We start from the raw sequence: 18681 nt of genomic DNA on the forward strand, positions 1-18681 counted from the left end.
TAGAATTCTCTTTTGAGGAGATCCATCCTATATGATGATCTACTAGAGATTTTTTTTGCTCTATTATTTATACTGTGCTGGTTGATATTTTTATTTGGATATAAGTTGATATTTTGATACAGAAAGAGGAAAAAGAATATTCCACTTTAACATATTTTTTTCCAACAACTTGTCGATATGTGTAGAGTTCCATATTATAAAATGCTCCCCGTACTCGTTTAAAGCAACGGTGCGGGATGAAATGTTTTAGCTTATACTTAGTACCGTCGATCAGAAAAATAAAAAGAAGAAAGAGAAAATAATAATAATAATAATTAAAAAATAATAGAAACAAATAAAGGATAATTATCATTCTCACTCTAACTAACTCATGGAGAGAGACTTCTGTATATCTCGTTGAACGATGAAATTATTCTATTGAAAGAGCAATTAATAGTAAAATAACTCACTCAATTCATTGATCTTCTTATCATCGATGTACTCTATATATAATATGCTAGTCCTCTTTGTTAATCTAAATATAAAATATTAAAAAATTTATAATTACATCAAATCAAATTTGAAATAAGCTAACATTCTCCATTTGATAAGCCCCTGTCCCGGTAAAGATAAGTGTTTACAAAATCTTCTATTAGAATTTATAGTCTTCAATCATAATCAAATTTGATTTATTTTAATTTTTTAAATATTTTCTATTTTTTGAGTAAATTATGAAACTAGATTAGAATTATTCTCACCTATGTAAAATAATATTTAAATTAATCAAATTTATTTAAATAAAAGATAGATAAAGATATCTTTTCCTTTTGCAAATTAGATTATTCTTAAGACCCTGAGAGGACTTTAAGAAGAATGTGACACCCACGAGTAACTCGATAAATAAAGACTCACTTGACCACATACATCAAACCAAAATTAGATTATTGGTAAGACCTTGGAGGGACTTGAGACGAATGTGGCACCCATGAACAACTCATGTACAGCATGATAAAAGACCACATTCATCAAACATCAAACCAAAGCAAATGTACGCAAAAGATGAACGGGAAGCTGGCAAAGAGAGACTATAGGTAAAGGTCAGAGAATATTAGCAGCAGCAATAGTGCCAATTGAACTTAATTTCCACTTGCTGGAGTTCAAATATATTCCTAAAGCTTCGTACTTGTGTCTGCCAGCAGGTAAACTCCAGCAAGTTGTGGAAGAACACAGAAAACACTGACGCACAGAAATGAAATGTCTTGTATAGAATACTTAAATTAATGTCATTTTTCGTATCAAAGTTGGGATCAATTTTTTTATTAAATGGGAAGGAATACAATCATAGATGATTTTTTCTCCTTTGATATAAGTTAATTATCATAAATAATTTTTTTTTTAACTTTCTTGGTTGTGAAGTATGGTAAAAGAAATAATTAAAATTGGTTTTCTTAATCACATGGATAAGTTCAAAATTTATTAATTAATTTAATTTTTTATTTAATTAATTTTAGTTAGTTTTATATTTGGAATCATGAATCTAAATTAGTTAATTTATGAAAAAAAATAAATTTGAGATTAATTATTAGTTTATAATATCTTAAAATATTTCTTAAAATAATAAAATTTAATTTAATAAGAGAGATCAAATTATTAAGTTGATTGGCTATATTAGCCAACCCATGTGATCGAGTATGATCCAGCCCATGTAGCCTAGTATATCATATGACTAAGCATGATTTAGCTCATATGATCAAGTATGATCCAACCTATATGACTGGTTCAACTTACATGTCAAGTATAAACTAGCCCATATGGTTAGGCATGACCTAACTCATGTAGCTATGTACAACTCAACTCATATGGCTAAATAAAACCCGACCTAAGTGATCAAGTATAATCCAACCCATGTGATTAAGTATAAATTAGCTCATATGGTTTGGTATAATCTAGCTCATATGGTTTGGTATAACCTAGCCCATGTGATTAGATATGACCCAATCCATCTGACCATATACAACTCAACCTATGTTGTTAGGTATAACCCAGCCCATGATGGTCAAGTGTGGTGTAACTAATATGATCAAGCATAACTTAGCATATGTGGTCAAGCAAGACCCAACTCATGTAACTAAGTGTGGCGTAATCCATATGGTCAATTATAACTCAACAAATATGACCAAGCATAACCCAACACATGAGTTAAGCATGGCCCAATTTATTGGTAATACTCAACCTAATTTATAAGTGAGATTCAACTTAGCTTGTGAAGTAACCCACCCAACTAAATAATTGGCGCTAAATATATTATTGCCGCCCTATCTAACCTGTTGAACCTTAGCCCAACTTATTACCTAAGGCAGACATGTGTGACACGCATGAATCGTCCAAGATTAAGATGTGTCGATTTGATCTAGGATAGCTTGTTAGTTGAGCTATCCTTTATTTATTTGAGCTTGTTAATTGACTAAATTAGTGTTTGATCGGTTCAAACTGATTTAGGATGATTTTAGACAAACTTGATAAGTTTTAGCTTACTTGGCCTAATTAAAATTAATAAAATTTAAAATAAACCAGTGATTTCAGATCGGTTCTATAAAGATTTAAGGCTGATATTATTAGATCCTAATTGAATTGAGTTTAGTTTAAGTTAATTGGGCTATCCCAATTAGGATTCTAGTTGATTGAAAACTATTGAGAGATTGATGCCTAATATATATATATATATATAATACTTCCAATATAGACCACTCAGTATAGTTATATATATTACAAGGTAATAATCAGTATCATCAATTTAATTTAAAAAATTAATAATTATTTCTAAATGATACCTTTAGATAAAATTTTTAAATTCATCAAATAATAAATATATGAGGCATCATTCTCTCGTATTCAATCAATTATCATATTCAATCAACTAGAACTCTAATCGAAATAGCCCAATTAACCTAAACTAAACTCAATTCACTTATGACCTAATAAAATCAACCTCAAATGGTTTGAAATCACCCTAGATTGATCTATTTTAGATTTAATTGATTTCAAATAGATCAAGTCGGTTAAAACTTATCAAGTTAGTCTAGAGTCACTTTGAACCAACTTAAGCCAATCAAACATTGATTCAATCAATCAACGAGTTCAAATTAAAAAATTAAAATATATCACATCATTGCTATCCTAGATTGAATCAACTCATCTAAGTCTTGGATAGATCACATGCACTATACATGCCTATCTTAGATATTAGATTGAGATACAATGGATTGAAAAAAGAGGCATCGATAAATTTAGGCCGGTCACATAGCTGGGTGGACCTAATTTCGCAAGATTGGTTGAGCCTCACTAACAAGTTAGGCTGAGTCTTATTATGGGCCATGGCTTATCCTTTTCAAAACAGGTAAGTAATAATTTAATTTTAAATTTTAATTTATTTTTTAAGACAAAGATAGAATTGTAATATTTCAATTTAAATTATTTACTTTCAAAAAATATATCAATCATTAAAAACAAAATTAATTAATGATTTAATTAATTGATAAAATTACTAATTTATACATGCAATTAAGGAAATCAATTTTAATTATTTCTTTAATCATATTATACACATAATAAAGTTAATAATTTAAATAAAATAAAATATTTTTATGATAATTAATTTATATTAAGGGAGAAAAAGATCATGCATAATTATATTGCTCCCCACTTAATAAAAAATTGATATAAAAATGATATTAATTTAAACATTCTATACAAAACATTTCATCTTTGTGCCTCGAAGTTTTCTGCTTTCTGCCACAACTTGCTGGAGTTTGCCCGCCGGCAAACACAAGTACGAAGCTTTCGGAAAATATGAGAACTCGAGCAACAGGAAATTTAAGTTCAATTTGCACTATAGTTGCTGGTATTCTCCGAATAGTCTCTCTTTCCCAACTTCTCGTTCATGAGTGCATATGAGTTTGACGTTTGATTTAATTAATTTTATTATATATTTTATCTAATTATAAAGGATCATATAATCTAATAATATTATCTTTGATTCCGGTGCAGTCTTAATTAGGAGACGACGGCCAACGTAGTAGGTTTAAGCTGTAAAATCCCTCCACGAACGCCCATTTCAATCCAAAAGCATCGCTTCAAATAAATAGATAAAATTGCATGTATATTACATTGAATTTTTATTTAACCATGTCAATTTGATATATATGCTCTAAAAGCTGGTAACTAGTTGATATCTATCTCTTGATTATTTAATCAAAATTATAAATAAATATAAATGTTTTTAGATATTTTATCTTAAAAAATCTTCGATATTAAGTTTTTATAAGATGAGATGATGATCCATTATTAGTTTTTATATGAGATTTTTATTTTTACTTTGATGAAAATATTTTTTCATCTTCATTAATTAATATATGTCGTCGATCATTATCGTATTCATCGCTCTCTCATCTTTCCTTTTTTCTTTTTTTCTTTTTTTTTTTTTGTAGTAATGTTACTTTCGCTGTTGGCACTTTATTAAATTAATAAAAAATATTTCCAGATAAAAACTAATTAATAATATCATTTTCTTTAATAAGTACGTAAAAATAGTTAGAAGTATTTTAGATATTATTATTTTTAATATTTAAATCAAATCAGTTAAATAACCATTAGGGTATAACGATAGAAGCGTCGCGGTGACGATAAGGTACCATGGACCTCTTTGCCTCCGTCGAGCTCGAGTGTCATGAGGTTTCCGCCTCTCAGGAAGACCGCCTTCTGTGCTCCCGCTTCCTCAACGACCACCGTGTCGACTTGTACAGCGACTCCTCCTCGTCCCCACCCCACTGCGCCTCCCCCTCCGGGGTCGGGCTTAGCGACATGCCTTATGCCGACTCCCCCGTCGTCTTTCTATCCTTACCATATTCTCCTTCTCAGTCTCCCGCCGCGCCCGGTGATGCCGCCTCCTCCGGTGGCATCCTCGTACAGTCCTCGCCCCTTGAGGGAAGAACATCCACCGGGGCTGATCTCTTGCATGCGCCCACCGGAGAGGTTCCCCACGCCGGCCGGGATGGTTCGGGGTCCCCTGGTGGCGGAAACAAGGAAGTTAGGGTTTCGAAGAAGCGATTGAGGAGCACGCAGGTTTCTTCCACGGAATCTACTGCTGAATCGCCACCAGAAGGCATTGGGATTCTAGGGTTTGGTTTCCGCGAAGAACCATCGAAATTTGATCAACAGCTCAATCTCCCATCAAATAACCCCCGTGGCGCAACTAGTGACTTGACGGGAAGATGCGAATCTCGTGAATCACCGGAGCTCCTGGATCGTGCCATCGGAGACCAAGATGCTGCTTCCATCATAAGCCCTACACTAGAGGAAGGGACTAGTTGCGCGTCTCGTGCTCGAGAGAAGTCACCTGAGAACCCGAGTGCAATGGTGCCTGCAGTTGGCGATCAAAATGCTGCCTCCAGAGCAACTCCAGAGCCAAGGAAGCTGCCAGCATCCATCATAAGTCCTCCATCAGAGGAGGGGACTAGTTGTGCATCTCATGCTCGAGAGAAATCGTCTGTGAACCTGAGTGCAATGGTGTCTGCAGTTGCAGATGACCGGTTGCGGATGTATCTTCTTGATGCCATTAAGATGTTTGCTGGAAAACCCAACACAAGGTTTGCCGACACTGACATACTGGAGATTGCAAAAATGAAGGGGATAGACTTCCCACCTCCCTGGTGGTCGCAGATTGGTGTGTATGATCTCGAGGTAATTCTGCTTATACAAATTTTGAGTTTTAGCTCTATTTAGCATATGATTGTGCTAACAAAGGAGACCCTTATATGTTTGTAGGATGATAAGATGCCGAAGTAAAAGTGTGGGCTGATGACCAGGTAGGATTTTATCAGCAAGCTTTTGAAGTTCACACTTAGTACCAGAACAAATGTATGTTTCGAGTTGTACTGTCATTTTGCTGTTCTTAGGTGCACATGGAATCTTGTTTTTCAATCTAGAACAAGAGAGATCATTTTGTAACACAATTCTGGGTGGTGAGAGTTATCATGCTAGTGTGAATTTATGGTTTGGCAAGACATTTTGTATGACCACATAAATCACTTGTTTAACTGCATTTGGTACTCAGACAATCAAAATTTGTATTGGAGGAGCCATTATCTGTTAGTTAGTGTTAGGGAATGAAGTTATCATTAACTATATCTAGTATTATGATGGGTAACCGCAATCTGCTCCTTGCAAATATTAAATGAATCTGTAGCTGGTAATCACAATTCTCAGGGTGCCTTGATGACTTTATCTAATAACGTGTGTTTTACTCTGTACAAGTACTTATATATAAGGAGACAATCACTGTTGTAATTTTGTGGTGTGCAAGTTCTACAATTGATGCAGTCTTTTTCGCAAGCAATATGTTCTTGTTTATACAAGATTTCATGGTTATCTTACTATTTCAGAGGTATCTGCTGTGGATAAACTTTAACTTGTAGTGGGCTTTATTATGCTTAGATCAATCGATTATTCTTGGATCAGTTTAATCATTCGGTGTGTCTATTTGCAGAAAACCTTAAACTGACATGATTAGATGCAGAGTTTTGATTGTTATCTATAGCATCGACATACCTTCTTATGTGGTTTCTGGGAAAATGCTGTCAATTCCTGTAGAATATGTAATATTAATGCAGTCCCTTCTGCACAAGATTTTCATCAGCAAGTTTTGCACTGTGCCAATTTTGTGCGGATGCAAGATTCACTGTACGTAATCGATATACTTCAAAGTATGTCATGAAAGTTGTGTTTCTTTTACATTCATCTTTATCTCTTGTAAACTGAAAATAACAATCTTTTGGATGAAAACCCAACAATCACTTGGTAAGTTCTCGTGTCGAGGGTGTTTTAGTGGCTTTCTACTGTGTAAGCAAAAGATTCTCTTCCCAATAAATTGCCGTTTGACTCTTCAGTGTTCATCCTTGTGTTCAAAACCATGCTAGCCTGGGTAATGAGGTTTGATTCATGATCAAATGTGCTTATGGTCGTTTAGACCTTGGTCATTTTCAGGAAGGGATGTTGCAGATGGAAGTTGAACCTTGGGTTCCTTGTCCATTGGAAGGCCATTGATCCTTGCAGAGATCAGGTTGAAGTCTTGAAGACACGGTTCAAGGTGCCACCGGTTTTCTTCAAGTCAAAAGACTGACTGACTGGATCAAACAAGACTGGCAAAACATCAGCGGGTCAAGCAAGGATGACAGCATAACAACCCAACTTGTCAGAGCGTGAAATTTGAACCGCCTACTTCTTGTTAGTAATGCTGGATGAAAGAGATCATACAAGTCGAAGTCGATACATTTATGTTTACACGATCAGAACAGTGTTCAGGTCATGAATACCGGATGAAAGAGATCACGGTAGATACAAGTCAAAGTCGATACATTTATGTTTACACTTGTTTAACATTCGATCAGAACAATGTTCAGGTCATGAATACCGCATCTCGGTAAAGCTTGGACGGGAATGCTGTCTTCAGAGAGATGAGGTGTGCAGTTGATATGTTCAAATGCTGTCACTAGTGAAGAAGAAGTAATGCCTCTCAAGCTTTTATATGCTACTAACAATCAATGGTGTATCATTAGATAATTGTTCATCAAGAATCATCGATTAGTTCTTTTTTCTTTATGAAAAAAGTTACATTGACTCGAGAGTGCTTTGTATAGTAATATTGAATATCTTTCATCAAAAGACGGGGACATTCTGCTTTACCAAACAGCTGTGCTTGTTATATTACAATATCACATATCTGTCAATTGACGCTTTCCTTGTTGTGACATGAACAAGCATAATAAATAGAGTCAAATAAGATGCAATTCAATTATAAGGATGCAGTCATGAACTAAGTAGACTTGTGGTGGCAGTAGTGGTCTGGTTTGACAATTTATGATCCAAATGCTACACCTAACAAGTAAATACAATCATCATCAACACGATTTGAGAATCCCACACCTAATATTTTGTCTGTTCATCAAAGGAAATAAACATGATAGTTATTGCATCGGAGTTTTCATTGCACTTCATTCAACCAGCATGAGACAGACAGCACACAGACTTGGACAAAGCAGACAGCCCATTTAGCCGCCCATCAGGTTCCCTACAATCGCATAATTGGATGGAACTAAGAAGTCATGTATCTACTAGACTACAATGTTGTTAATGTGACTAACTATTTTGCTACAGCAGTCTTATAATTAGAATAAAAGACATTTTCTTTCATTACTATCAAACTGGCAGGTGGTGAATCAGCAAAACAAGCACCAGCTTTTGCTCTGCAGACGATGCAGAGCAATATGCATGTCCAGCGATCCTACCAACAATTACATCACAAAGCAATCTGCACACTCGTTCTCATGATCACAACCCATCTCCAATTGCTACATTTCCTCCGATCAGTATACATCGCGAGTTCCATTTAGTAAGATGAAAAGAGATCGATGAATTGAAGAAAGTAGAAGTAGAATGAGATTAATTAAGAAAAGGGAAAGGATAAAATGAGTTAAAGAGTACAAAAAAATTAAGGATGTTGTTACCGAGATCCCATTTCGAGATCTCCCTTCTTCTCCGAGATCGGCCTCGGATCGCCACCGGTTCCGGCAGCCGTCTCCTCGCTGCTGGCCGTCAGATCGTCCCGCACGCGGAACAGGGCGTGGAACAGCACGAGCGGCACGCCGATGCCCATGGCGAGCAGGAACTGCGGCACGGCCCCCGTCATCACGAGCACGGCGCAGATCACGGTCAGCGCGAGCGCGGCGGATATCCTGCGGTCCAAGATCCGGCGGAGGAGGGCGGAATTGGGGAAGGCCTTGAGGAGGGCGCCGTAGAGGAGAGCGAGCTTGGATGCGGCCATGAGGAAGAGCATGGTGGCGCGGTGGCGGGGGAAGAGGGAGGCGAGGAGGAGGACCCAGAGGAGGAGGGCGTAGTGGAGGCGGAAGGAGCGGAGGTTGCGAACGGCGCGGACGGCGGCGGCCTCGGCGTGGGGCGGGGCCGCGAAGGACTGTGGGCGGGCGAAGCGGGCCAGGGCCTTGCGGGTCAAGCGAACGCTGTCGCGGGCGCGCTCCACGACGGCCGCGGAGCGCCGGAGGACGCCGCCGTAGGTCGCCATTGTGCTCCGCCTTGGTGGTGGGGAAGACTGTGGGCTCTCCGTTCCCCTGTTCGCTGGAGAGAAAGAAGAAAACGTGAGGTCGATGGCCGAGGTGGGGACTTGGGGCGATGACAACACGTATCTTTCTTTTTTAGTCCTTTTTATTTCTCCCCATTAAAGCCCCCTAAAAGCTGGGAGTCGCAGTCACGCGTTTACCAAAGATCGATCCCCAAAACTTCCTCATCCCGCGTGGCTCCATCACATTCACGGTTGAACACGTGGGACCCACAATTGCAGCCACGAACATCATCATCATCATCATCATCATCCTATGAGAATTCCATAACTCGCACGTGCAAGGCACGCTGATCGGATCTCGAGGGCAGCATGCGTTCTTTGTTCTCCAGCCATCAACGCCAGAGTTGTCTCACCAAAACACGCAGAGGAAGTCTTACGAGGCAGCAGTAGATAACAGCAGCCATCCGACACCGTAGATTAAGCTCGTCATGGCGTTTTCCGATTGGTCCATTCTCCGGAAAGAGATCCCCGGAGAAGCAAGCCTTGAATTCCAATTGCACTCGAAAGAGATCTCTGCCTTGGGAGCCTTTCTCTACAGCTGCAGACAGAGTGGCCGCAATCTGGACGGGAAAGGCAGGGGAACAGAGCAACACTATGACCAAATCAATCACTCTGCAACACTTCCGACTGTGTCTGTACAACAGCGCTTCAAAGCACAGGGAATGGTGACGAGCAACATATATAAACTCCGCAACTCCAATTCTTTACAGTTTATACAAACTCCTCCTTTACTCCTCGAGTTACATTACAACCGTCTTGCCAGGGAATAAAAGAAAGGCAACGCTTAGTTTTCAGCGTACTTGGAAAAAGTAGAGTGAATTATCAGAGGTGAGAGAAGAAGACTGTTTAACACCATATTTCAGGCACTCGTCCTTCGGTTATGTTCAAAGGGAAACGATCGATTCGATTATACTACTGTGTCTGCCACCAACGCCTTGACTATTTGTTGGTGAAACTTGAAGATGGGTGGTCGGAAGCTTCAACTCCACTCTCCGTCGAGGAACCATTCCGGTTCGTTTTCTGTTTCCATGGATGGTACAGAAGTTCCGCTTCGGCAAATGATGCACCGGAAGGCACATCCAGAAGCAAGTCGCATTCGGGACTGTCGGCGATGAACTGCACCGAGGCTAGCATGGAGCTCCTATCATCAGGAGATGCCAAAACTCTTCTTGGACTCGAGCAACCACCTTCGTGATCTGCAATGTCCACCGTGTCATCGGTTACTTTGGAAACTATACTAGATTCCAGCTGAGTTGAACATCTTGGAGGGCTCATGCGTCCAGATTTGCATACTTTTTTCGAGCTTCTCATGGTGCTTAGCTCTGAAATTCATTTACCAATTATGTTAGGAGAGACAAGTCAACTAACAAGTCAACTATCTGATTTGCAAAAACACATTTCGAAAGTAGTAGATACTTAAATATGGAAAACTATAAATTTCTTTATAATGGTTATGATTGACACAATTTCCATCTAAGATGAAAAGCATTTGCTTTTTTAAGTGTCACATCCCAAAGCTTTACAAACTATACAAATTGTTTGTTCTCTATGGAAAAAACTTGTATAGAAAGAAAAGAAAATTTAACAACTCAAAGTGGAGATTACGATGATAAATATGTGATTCCTAGGTTACAGCATCGTGGTATTCATTGAAGTTCTAGAATCTATAGAAAACAGAACCATCATAATCGTGCTCCATCAGTCCTTAAGATAAATGTGATGCCCTAATATAAACATGATCCTACATTGTCGAGAAACTTTAATTAGGCAATCTAACTGGCCCAAAAGGATCAAAGCTCTAGCTAGCATGACTTTGTCTCCCTTGATAACTAAAACAAAAAGGATGTACCCAGTTTATGAGGCTCCCACCAGCGCGGGGTCTGGGGAGGGTCATGCTAGCTATGACATGTATTGTCTAAAACAACATGTACATGTAGGGTCATATGGAGTCTGGGGAGGTTGCTAGTTGCATTCAGGACATGCATTGTTGTTGATGACTAAAACAACAAAGCAAAAAAATGAAGTCCTAGGTATCCCAGTACGACATGTATGACAGTCGAGATAAATATGTATGTCTCTTCTAAAAAATGTACATTTAATCTCTCTCTTTCTGGTTGATATTACCATCAAAATCATGCATGGTTGTGCAGAAAAAGTAGCTTTACAACTTTCACCAACTCTGGAAATAATATTACCATATGAAAAACAAACCATTTCACATACACAATTTTTGTAACTAATGCTGTGAAGGTCATTCACATATTTTATTTGTTTAGCAGAAACATCGAAGAAGCAAACCTGGATAGTCGCGGTTTTGCTTATCATGATGCCTTTTCAGGGATGAGAAATTGGAAAGACCAGTAAGCTTCCGTCTGGGAGATGTTCCATTTCCTCCTCTTGTCTTCTTGGAGGGTGCATCCTAAAACAAATGAGGTTTTCATAATCAATCGGAACACCAAATAACCATTTAAAATTCAAAGAGCTCAGTATACAAAATTCTCATCAGATTTGCACCCTATGCTTAGTTTGTAAAGACCAATTCTTTTACCTTTATTTTTTGATAGCACTCCAACCATTGAAGATTTGAACAATTTAGTAGTACAAGCCTTTTCAGGTTCCTACACTCCTCAGCATTTGCTCCTGACAAGGAGAGATCATAAACTCCTTCCTGAAGCAGTTGCTGGAAGTAAGACAATGTCTCCAGGAATTGGGGACTGGCAAACATGTTTTTGAGGCTGCCAAATCAAGAATAAGAAAGTATGAGAACAGGAGAGCAACTTCATCTCATTAGAAGAATAAAGTTATACATATGCAACAAACCTTTCAGGAGGTTTCACAGTGTCTATAGATGGCAGATATTTCATCAATTGTTGCCGTTCCTCGTATGTCAGGTATTTCATGAAAACATCATACTTGACAATAATCTACCAAGGGAAAGTGGTCAAATCAGATCCCATTAAAATAGACTATAAGGCACTGATGTAGAAACTAAAAACATAAAAGAACTACATTCTTACATTTAAATCTGCAGAAGTCAGGGGAGATTCTCTGTCTCGCAGGATTTTTAACTTTTCATGTGAAATTTTACCCCTGCAAGGGACAGAAACAAAGCATGTTTAAGATTCAATTAGGTTAATTTTGCAACTAATATGAGTTTAGCGAGAAGTAATATTCTGTTTTCAATAAGTCTGATCCTGAAGAGCATCATCCATGGATAAGCTTCTCTCTTGTTCCTTTGTGTATGCAAGAAAGTACCTTTTCACATTCTCTTTAGCCAATTGTGTTGTAGACTTCATTGTGCCAGTACCAGAATTCAGAAAACTTGTCCCTTTGCCTTCAATATTTACTGGAAAGGATGAACCTGTATAACTTTCATTACGAAGATATGATTTATCCACTGGAAGTGAGCTGGCTTCTGATTCCTCCTCGACAGATTTCGAGTTTGGATGTTTAATCAGTACACCTCCATACCCGATCTCCGAAGAGTCAAATGGAGTTAAACTTTCATAAAGTAAATCATCTTCTGAGGTTATTGACAAATTAGAAGCTTGTTCTTCATGCAATATGGAACATAGGTCCTTTGTAAGCTTTTCAACAGGAGAAGGCTTTGGGCGAGTCACAAATGTCCTCCTCTTTGATGGCACAAGTGAATCCCATACATTTGATTGCACTGAACCTGAAAAGCAAACTAAAAAGCTTTTGAATGACAATACATAAATTATGGTGACAGGCAAGAGCCTAACATGACATCAATAAGAAATTCCAGATACTTGATGCTGAAAGTTGCAAATAACCTTTATGTACCAGAACTCTTATATGAAACTACCATGTTTTGGTGTCTACCTATATCTCATCACATGGTAATAAAAAGTATAGCAGAAAATCTAATAAACCAAAGAAAGCTTGTCTTACTCATTTAGCTTGCAATGGATGCATATCTAACTTACTAAAATCTGATAGCCAAATCCAAAACTGTATTGTTTAATTTGCAATATAAGAACCTTCACTTCAGGAAGAGGAAATATGCAAGCAAACCAGCTAGAACAAGAAAGTCAGTGCATTATACATCTTTTAGGTTCTCAAAAAAGGAAGTCAAGTTTTTGATCAAGAAAGAATATTGCCCACGGCTAACAAATAACAAAAATAATAATAACCTGTTACATCACTTGCATCAGTGGTGCCAAATTGTACACAGCTGTCTGAACCTGATATGGCTGAGCCAGAACTGGATCGATTGCTTGTGTCTCCCTCGGCAATCTTATGAAAGTTTTGATCACAATACTGTATTTCACATTCACTTTCCAATATATTATTGCTTTGCTTTTTCTTTTGCAACTTATGCTCTTTAGGCTTAAAGGATATATTTTTTATTTTTGGAACTTTTAGCTCATCTGAATCAAAGGCTTCACGAGCATGTAGTGGTACATAGTTTGTCAATGAACCCTTGGTCCTCCACCTCGAACCACATGCATTGCATAAAACTGGTTTTTCAGGTGGCCCATTCCGCCAAAGAGGGGTACCTATTCAATATTAAGCTTCAGCATATGATTGCTCAGAAACACAAACCTTAAGCCTATATAAGTCAAAGAGAATAGTGACATGGAAATGCAAATTCTTAACTAAAACAAGTTTTCTTGCCCTTCAAACAAACACAAGTGAAAATAAGGAAGACAAACGCAATAAGCTTATCAATGAAGACAAAGATGACTGAATTATGTTAACAAATGAACAAAAGGAACCCAGTGTTCAATACCCATGAAAAGATATGCTAGTTCAAAGGTAACTGAAGTAGAACATGAGAATTGCATCGATCATATCCTTCCAGAAACCATACTCATGCAAGCAAACAGTATGTAATATTGGCCTAACCAATCCAATAAAAATCAGCACACCATGAACCATAACCAGCATGATAAACCCGTTTAGATGACTATTACCTGAGCGTAATTTGTTTTTCCTGTCTTAGGCCATCAACTTCGAATTGCTATTAGAATCCTAAGTTCCTAATGCCCGAATTTGATTGTCTATTTTTTGGATAATGTTTGAACAATAAAAGAGAATAACAAGTTTGTTAATCAATAAATATCTTTTATAATCTGTACCAACAGACACAGCATGGTGTGATTATCTGACAAGTAAGAAGTCTTATTAACAAACAAGAAAAACAGAACCACATGGATGCTACCAATGGATATTCATATAACTTCCGATTTGAGTTCTAAAAACACATCCTAAAACCGGGTGACCAAAAGAAAATTTATCGGAGACTAAGGGAAAATCAGACAACGAATGTCATTTGCTACTTGAAATAATCAAATGCTTATTATCATCTATGAAGCTCATAGTAAGTAATCAATAAAAGAAGAGTTTAGCTTTTGGCATCACAGAATGGACTGAATAGCAGTTAGCCCTATTTTCTAAGTAAATGTGCTTTGTGAACAAGAAATTGGTGTTTCCAAAGTATGGTACAACATGATAAACTCTTTGAAGATCAATGTGGAGTAGGAACACAAACCTAGAGAGACATCACTTCTCCCATAAGATTTATTGTGAACTTTTGTCTTAATTGTTGCATTCTCTTCCAGTTAAGTATTATTGGAAACATGTCAAACAAATTTCATTTTCGGATGCATCCGAATTTGGAATATCTACCGAACTAGAACCTACAAATGCAGCCAGTCCAATGGCATGATATTGGATGTCCCAACAATAGTCAGTGAGTAATGTCTTCATTATGAAATTCCATCTAATTGCATCCAGTTAAATACAATGTACAAATTCCATTGTGGTAAACTAAATTTTTCTGCCAGTGGACAAACTACCAAGGGAAATCACTCTAAACAAGTAGTGGCCTAGTCTTCTGCTGACTTCCAAAGCAGGAAGAAGGAAACACAGCCTCCAATTTGCAATCCCCATTGCAGGTCACTGGAATCTCCCTAAAATAATTTTTTCTGTCACTGCTAAAAGTCCTTTATTTTGAGGATGTTTGTTTGGCATAGATATTGAGATGCTTCAAAGAAGCAATTTGGAGTCATGAAACTGCAAAGGGTACAAAAACGTCACCTGTGGATTTAAAATGATAAAAATAGAGGTAGAACTTAACAAAACGAAGAACAGACTTCAATTAGATTTAATTGGTAATATGCAGGCTTAGAAGAACAGGATGCGGGGCAACAAATAGAAGGAAACAGCCAAAAACCCTATGATTCTTAGGACCATAACATGAAACCTTTGCATCACAAAATGCCTTCAGTAAGTATTGGTGATTAAATCTGCAGGCAAGCAACCACCTGGGGGAGCAGAATTAATTGGAAGAAGAACAAGAAGAAAGAAAAAAAATAATAATAATAATAAATTAAAACATAAAAAATAGAACCCAAAAAACAAGAAAAAAAGAGAAAGAAACAAATCAGAGAGTCAAGAAAGAGATCCAAAATCGCTCATAAACATGGATAAGAACTCACTTGTAACTCCACAATGGCGGCAAGGTCCTTGCTTTCCCATACGTACCACTCCTTTCCTCCTCCCCTTTTAATCCCAATACAAATCGAGCCAAAACACAGGGAAGCTAAAAAAAACAAAAATCGTGTTTTTATGTGAGAATTTCCGCTAAAATTAGAAGGATTTATACAAGATCTTCTTGCAGGCCTCCCCAAACCAAACCACTGGGTCCTGAAAGACTCGCCAATACTAAAAGCAAGCACTGGCTGCTCTTGAATAAACACCAACACCAAACTCTAGAATTCTTCTTCCCAGTCCAAGACGACCAGGGAGTGTGGGGAAGGGGGAAGGAAAGAGGAAAGAGGAAAGAGGTGGGAGAGAGAAGGATAGAGAGAGACTGGAAGAATGAAGAAGAAAGAGAACAATAGAAAAATAGAGGGTCAGATTGGGGCGGTGTGATTTGGAGTCTAAGCAATCCAATGGAAGGGATGAGTCCACTGTGCAATCAAATTAAATGGTGGGGCAAAAAGGAGATGAGGTGAATAGGTGGGGAAGCCTTGCCTTCTCTCCACCATCTCCTCCTCCATGGTTGAACGAATATGGAATGGGGTGGGGTTTGTGTGCTTACTACTAAATGACCAAATGCCAAGCACTTAATCCCTTTCTTAAAAGATATCTTTCGTGTGGTACACCATTTCTTAAAAGAGGAGATGCACAATAAATATATATATATATATATATATATATATATTGACATCAGATATTATTACTTAGAAATATTTCAAGTACATTTCCTAGATTTTTCATGAACAATAGATAATAGTTACTTCAAAAAAAAGATGATTTTGATGTTATCACATCACATACATGATATAAATCGCATTTCCGTATAAATTTTTACGGGCATTCCGTCCAATTTAGCATATTTAACACGTTGCCAACACCTTCAATTACTTAAGAAGCAAAAGTTATGTATCTATACAAAGGAAAGCCCATCAAGAACATAATTGGGCTACCAATTGGGCCTAAAGCCCATGAACGAGTATTGAGCTGAGCCCACATTACGACAGTGCTTCCAGAATTTTCTATGGATGAAGCTATTGTTGGCGTTTTGTAGGCCGCCTTTGGCTCTTTCTCGCTTCGCCTATATATATAGGCTATATTGCCTTTGGTTCTCTCGTCTCAAGCTAGGGTTTTAGGTTGCGTCGGTGAGAGAAGGGAAAGGAAGCCCCAGCTCAGAGATGGAGCAGACCTTTATCATGATTAAGCCTGATGGCGTCCAACGAGGACTGGTAGATTTCTTTTTCTATTCGAGGATTTTTTTTTCCTTTTGATTCAGTGAAATTCTTTGATTCGTGCATCAGGTTGGGGAAATCATTAGCCGATTCGAGAAGAAGGGTTTCTACTTGAAAGGTAAGATTGTTACCTGCCGCGGCTCGTTTTGTTCCTTGTGAAGATAGAGGAGGATCGAATCTGGTTTTGGTGCCATGCATCAGGCTTGAAGATGGTGAGCGTGGAGCGCTCCTTCGCCGAGAAGCACTACGCCGACCTCTCTGCGAAGCCTTTCTTTGCGGGACTGGTGGAGTACATCATCTCGGGTCCCGTGGTCGCGATGGTGTGGGCGGGGAAGAACGTGGTTGTCACTGGTCGCAAGATCATCGGCGCCACCAACCCGGCTGACTCCGCCCCCGGCACCATCCGCGGGGACCTTGCGATCGAGATCGGCAGGTGATTTCCTTTTCCCTACTATCTTAATTTGATCCGTTACAGATAGCAGGAATACTTTTTGAGTAGCGTATTTGAGTGGATTACAGTTGGTTAATTTTGGTTTTACGGTCTTCAAGTTATCTATATGACATGATTTTGCATTTCGATTAATTTAGAACAATTTCATTTATCTCATGCCACTGAGGAGTTCAACGCCTTTTGATTGGGTAAGAATTTTGTGGCTGATCCAAACGGTATATGCTCTTCCTATCTTGAGCTAAGTGAAAGGGAAGAGCAATACAAATATGTCAGGATGATAGACTTGGAAAAGGGGTACATTGCAGGTTGCATGACACAAAATTAAAGGGGTACATGTCAGATAGATTTGAAAGTTAGCCTACTTTGCTAAGACAGGTAAATGAACAAAGTTCTTTTTACCTTGGATTCAAAGATATATTATGTCCATCATCAACTACTGGTGTTCATGCACAGTAAGATTGCAGTCATGCTACGACTTGTTCATGAATGCTAGTGCTTTTGGATTTAGGGTAAAACAAGGAAGCAAGAAAGGTAAAATCCAGAAGGAAAAGAGGCAACCCACAGAAATGATGCTTCTTTTCAGTGGACATAATGCAGTATCTACTTTGAATTAATGCTTTCTAGAAACAACTTATGGGTTTTACCTTCAATCAAATCCGATATGCAAAGTGGCCTGACATAGAGATATGCTGCTTCTGTGCAGGAATGTCATTCATGGAAGCGACTCGATCGAGAGTGCGAGCAAAGAGATTGCTTTGTGGTTTCCTGAAGGTGTTGCCGAGTGGCAGAGCAACCTCCACCCCTGGATCTACGAGTAGGGATGAACTATTTGCTGCCTTAAATTGTCATGGTTGACCAGTGGTCCTATTTATTTCCTTCAGCTCCGATATTTGCTTGGTTAACCCAAGCGTCCTCTTATATATTTCCTTAAGCTCCGACATTTGCTTGGTTAATCCAAGCGTCTGGGACAATTTGAAAGTTATGTCATGTTGGTCGTGTATTCCCCACCCAAACTTACTGGCTATTTGGTGGCATCTATCGTTGTTTTTCCAGAGTATTTGCGAGAATATTTCTCAAGGCCAATCTCTAATCTGCCGGACGTTTGTTGTTTTACTTAGCTTAGGGCCGTCTGATTGTTATTCTTGACTCAGGATGTCACAAACCGAGGAAACACGGAGATGAAAACTCGAGCTTCAAAAATAAAAAGCAAGGAGGCAAAATGACTTGCTAAACAATGGACTGCAACACAGAACCACCGGTCAGCTTGGTTTTTAACATGTTCCGAGAGTTTCCAGGTATGAATCTGAAGATAACTTGGACAATCA

General features: G+C 38.2%; 4 protein-coding genes across 7 annotated transcripts; 2 read left to right on the forward strand and 2 right to left on the reverse strand.

Annotated features, from left to right (window-relative positions):
• The first annotated feature begins 4657 nt into the window (after window positions 1-4657).
• Window positions 4658-7704, forward strand: LOC135612706 (uncharacterized). 3 transcript variants are annotated; one of them, XM_065109305.1, is made up of 3 exons: window positions 4658-5718; window positions 5803-5843; window positions 7004-7704. In XM_065109305.1, exons 1-2 carry the CDS (start codon window positions 4672-4674, stop codon window positions 5821-5823), a joined length of 1068 nt encoding a protein of 355 aa, XP_064965377.1. In that variant the 5' UTR covers window positions 4658-4671; the 3' UTR covers window positions 5824-5843; window positions 7004-7704. The 3 variants fall into 3 exon arrangements, with proteins under 3 accessions (XP_064965377.1, XP_064965376.1, XP_064965375.1); XM_065109304.1 differs by having other exon boundaries at window positions 7021-7704; XM_065109303.1 differs by lacking the exon at window positions 7004-7704 and having other exon boundaries at window positions 5803-6768.
• Window positions 7705-8402: 698 nt separating this feature from the next.
• Window positions 8403-9242, reverse strand: LOC103985853 (uncharacterized). The gene has a single exon (XM_009403713.3). It carries the CDS (start codon window positions 9110-9112, stop codon window positions 8537-8539), a length of 576 nt encoding a protein of 191 aa, XP_009401988.2. The 5' UTR covers window positions 9113-9242; the 3' UTR covers window positions 8403-8536.
• A 587-nt stretch (window positions 9243-9829) lies between these two features.
• LOC103985852 (GATA transcription factor 26) lies at window positions 9830-16163 on the reverse strand. 2 transcript variants are annotated; one of them, XM_009403710.3, is made up of 8 exons: window positions 15634-16163; window positions 13324-13689; window positions 12425-12857; window positions 12187-12259; window positions 11990-12093; window positions 11718-11904; window positions 11468-11588; window positions 9830-10491 (listed from the first exon to the last, which is right to left on the reverse strand). In XM_009403710.3, exons 1-8 carry the CDS (start codon window positions 15671-15673, stop codon window positions 10109-10111), a joined length of 1707 nt encoding a protein of 568 aa, XP_009401985.2. In that variant the 5' UTR covers window positions 15674-16163; the 3' UTR covers window positions 9830-10108. The 2 variants fall into 2 exon arrangements, with proteins under 2 accessions (XP_009401985.2, XP_009401986.2); XM_009403711.3 differs by having other exon boundaries at window positions 12425-12845; window positions 15634-16160.
• Window positions 16164-16779: 616 nt separating this feature from the next.
• LOC103985851 (nucleoside diphosphate kinase 1) lies at window positions 16780-18408 on the forward strand. The gene is made up of 4 exons (XM_009403709.3): window positions 16780-16902; window positions 16975-17023; window positions 17107-17338; window positions 18060-18408. The coding sequence occupies exons 1-4, from the start codon at window positions 16852-16854 to the stop codon at window positions 18172-18174; spliced, it is 447 nt and encodes a 148-aa protein (XP_009401984.2). The 5' UTR covers window positions 16780-16851; the 3' UTR covers window positions 18175-18408.
• The last annotated feature ends 273 nt before the right edge of the window (window positions 18409-18681 follow it).

Source organism: Musa acuminata, chromosome BXJ2-5 (genome assembly GCF_036884655.1).
Source record: "Musa acuminata AAA Group cultivar baxijiao chromosome BXJ2-5, Cavendish_Baxijiao_AAA, whole genome shotgun sequence".
Classification (NCBI taxonomy): Eukaryota; Viridiplantae; Streptophyta; class Magnoliopsida; order Zingiberales; family Musaceae; genus Musa; species Musa acuminata.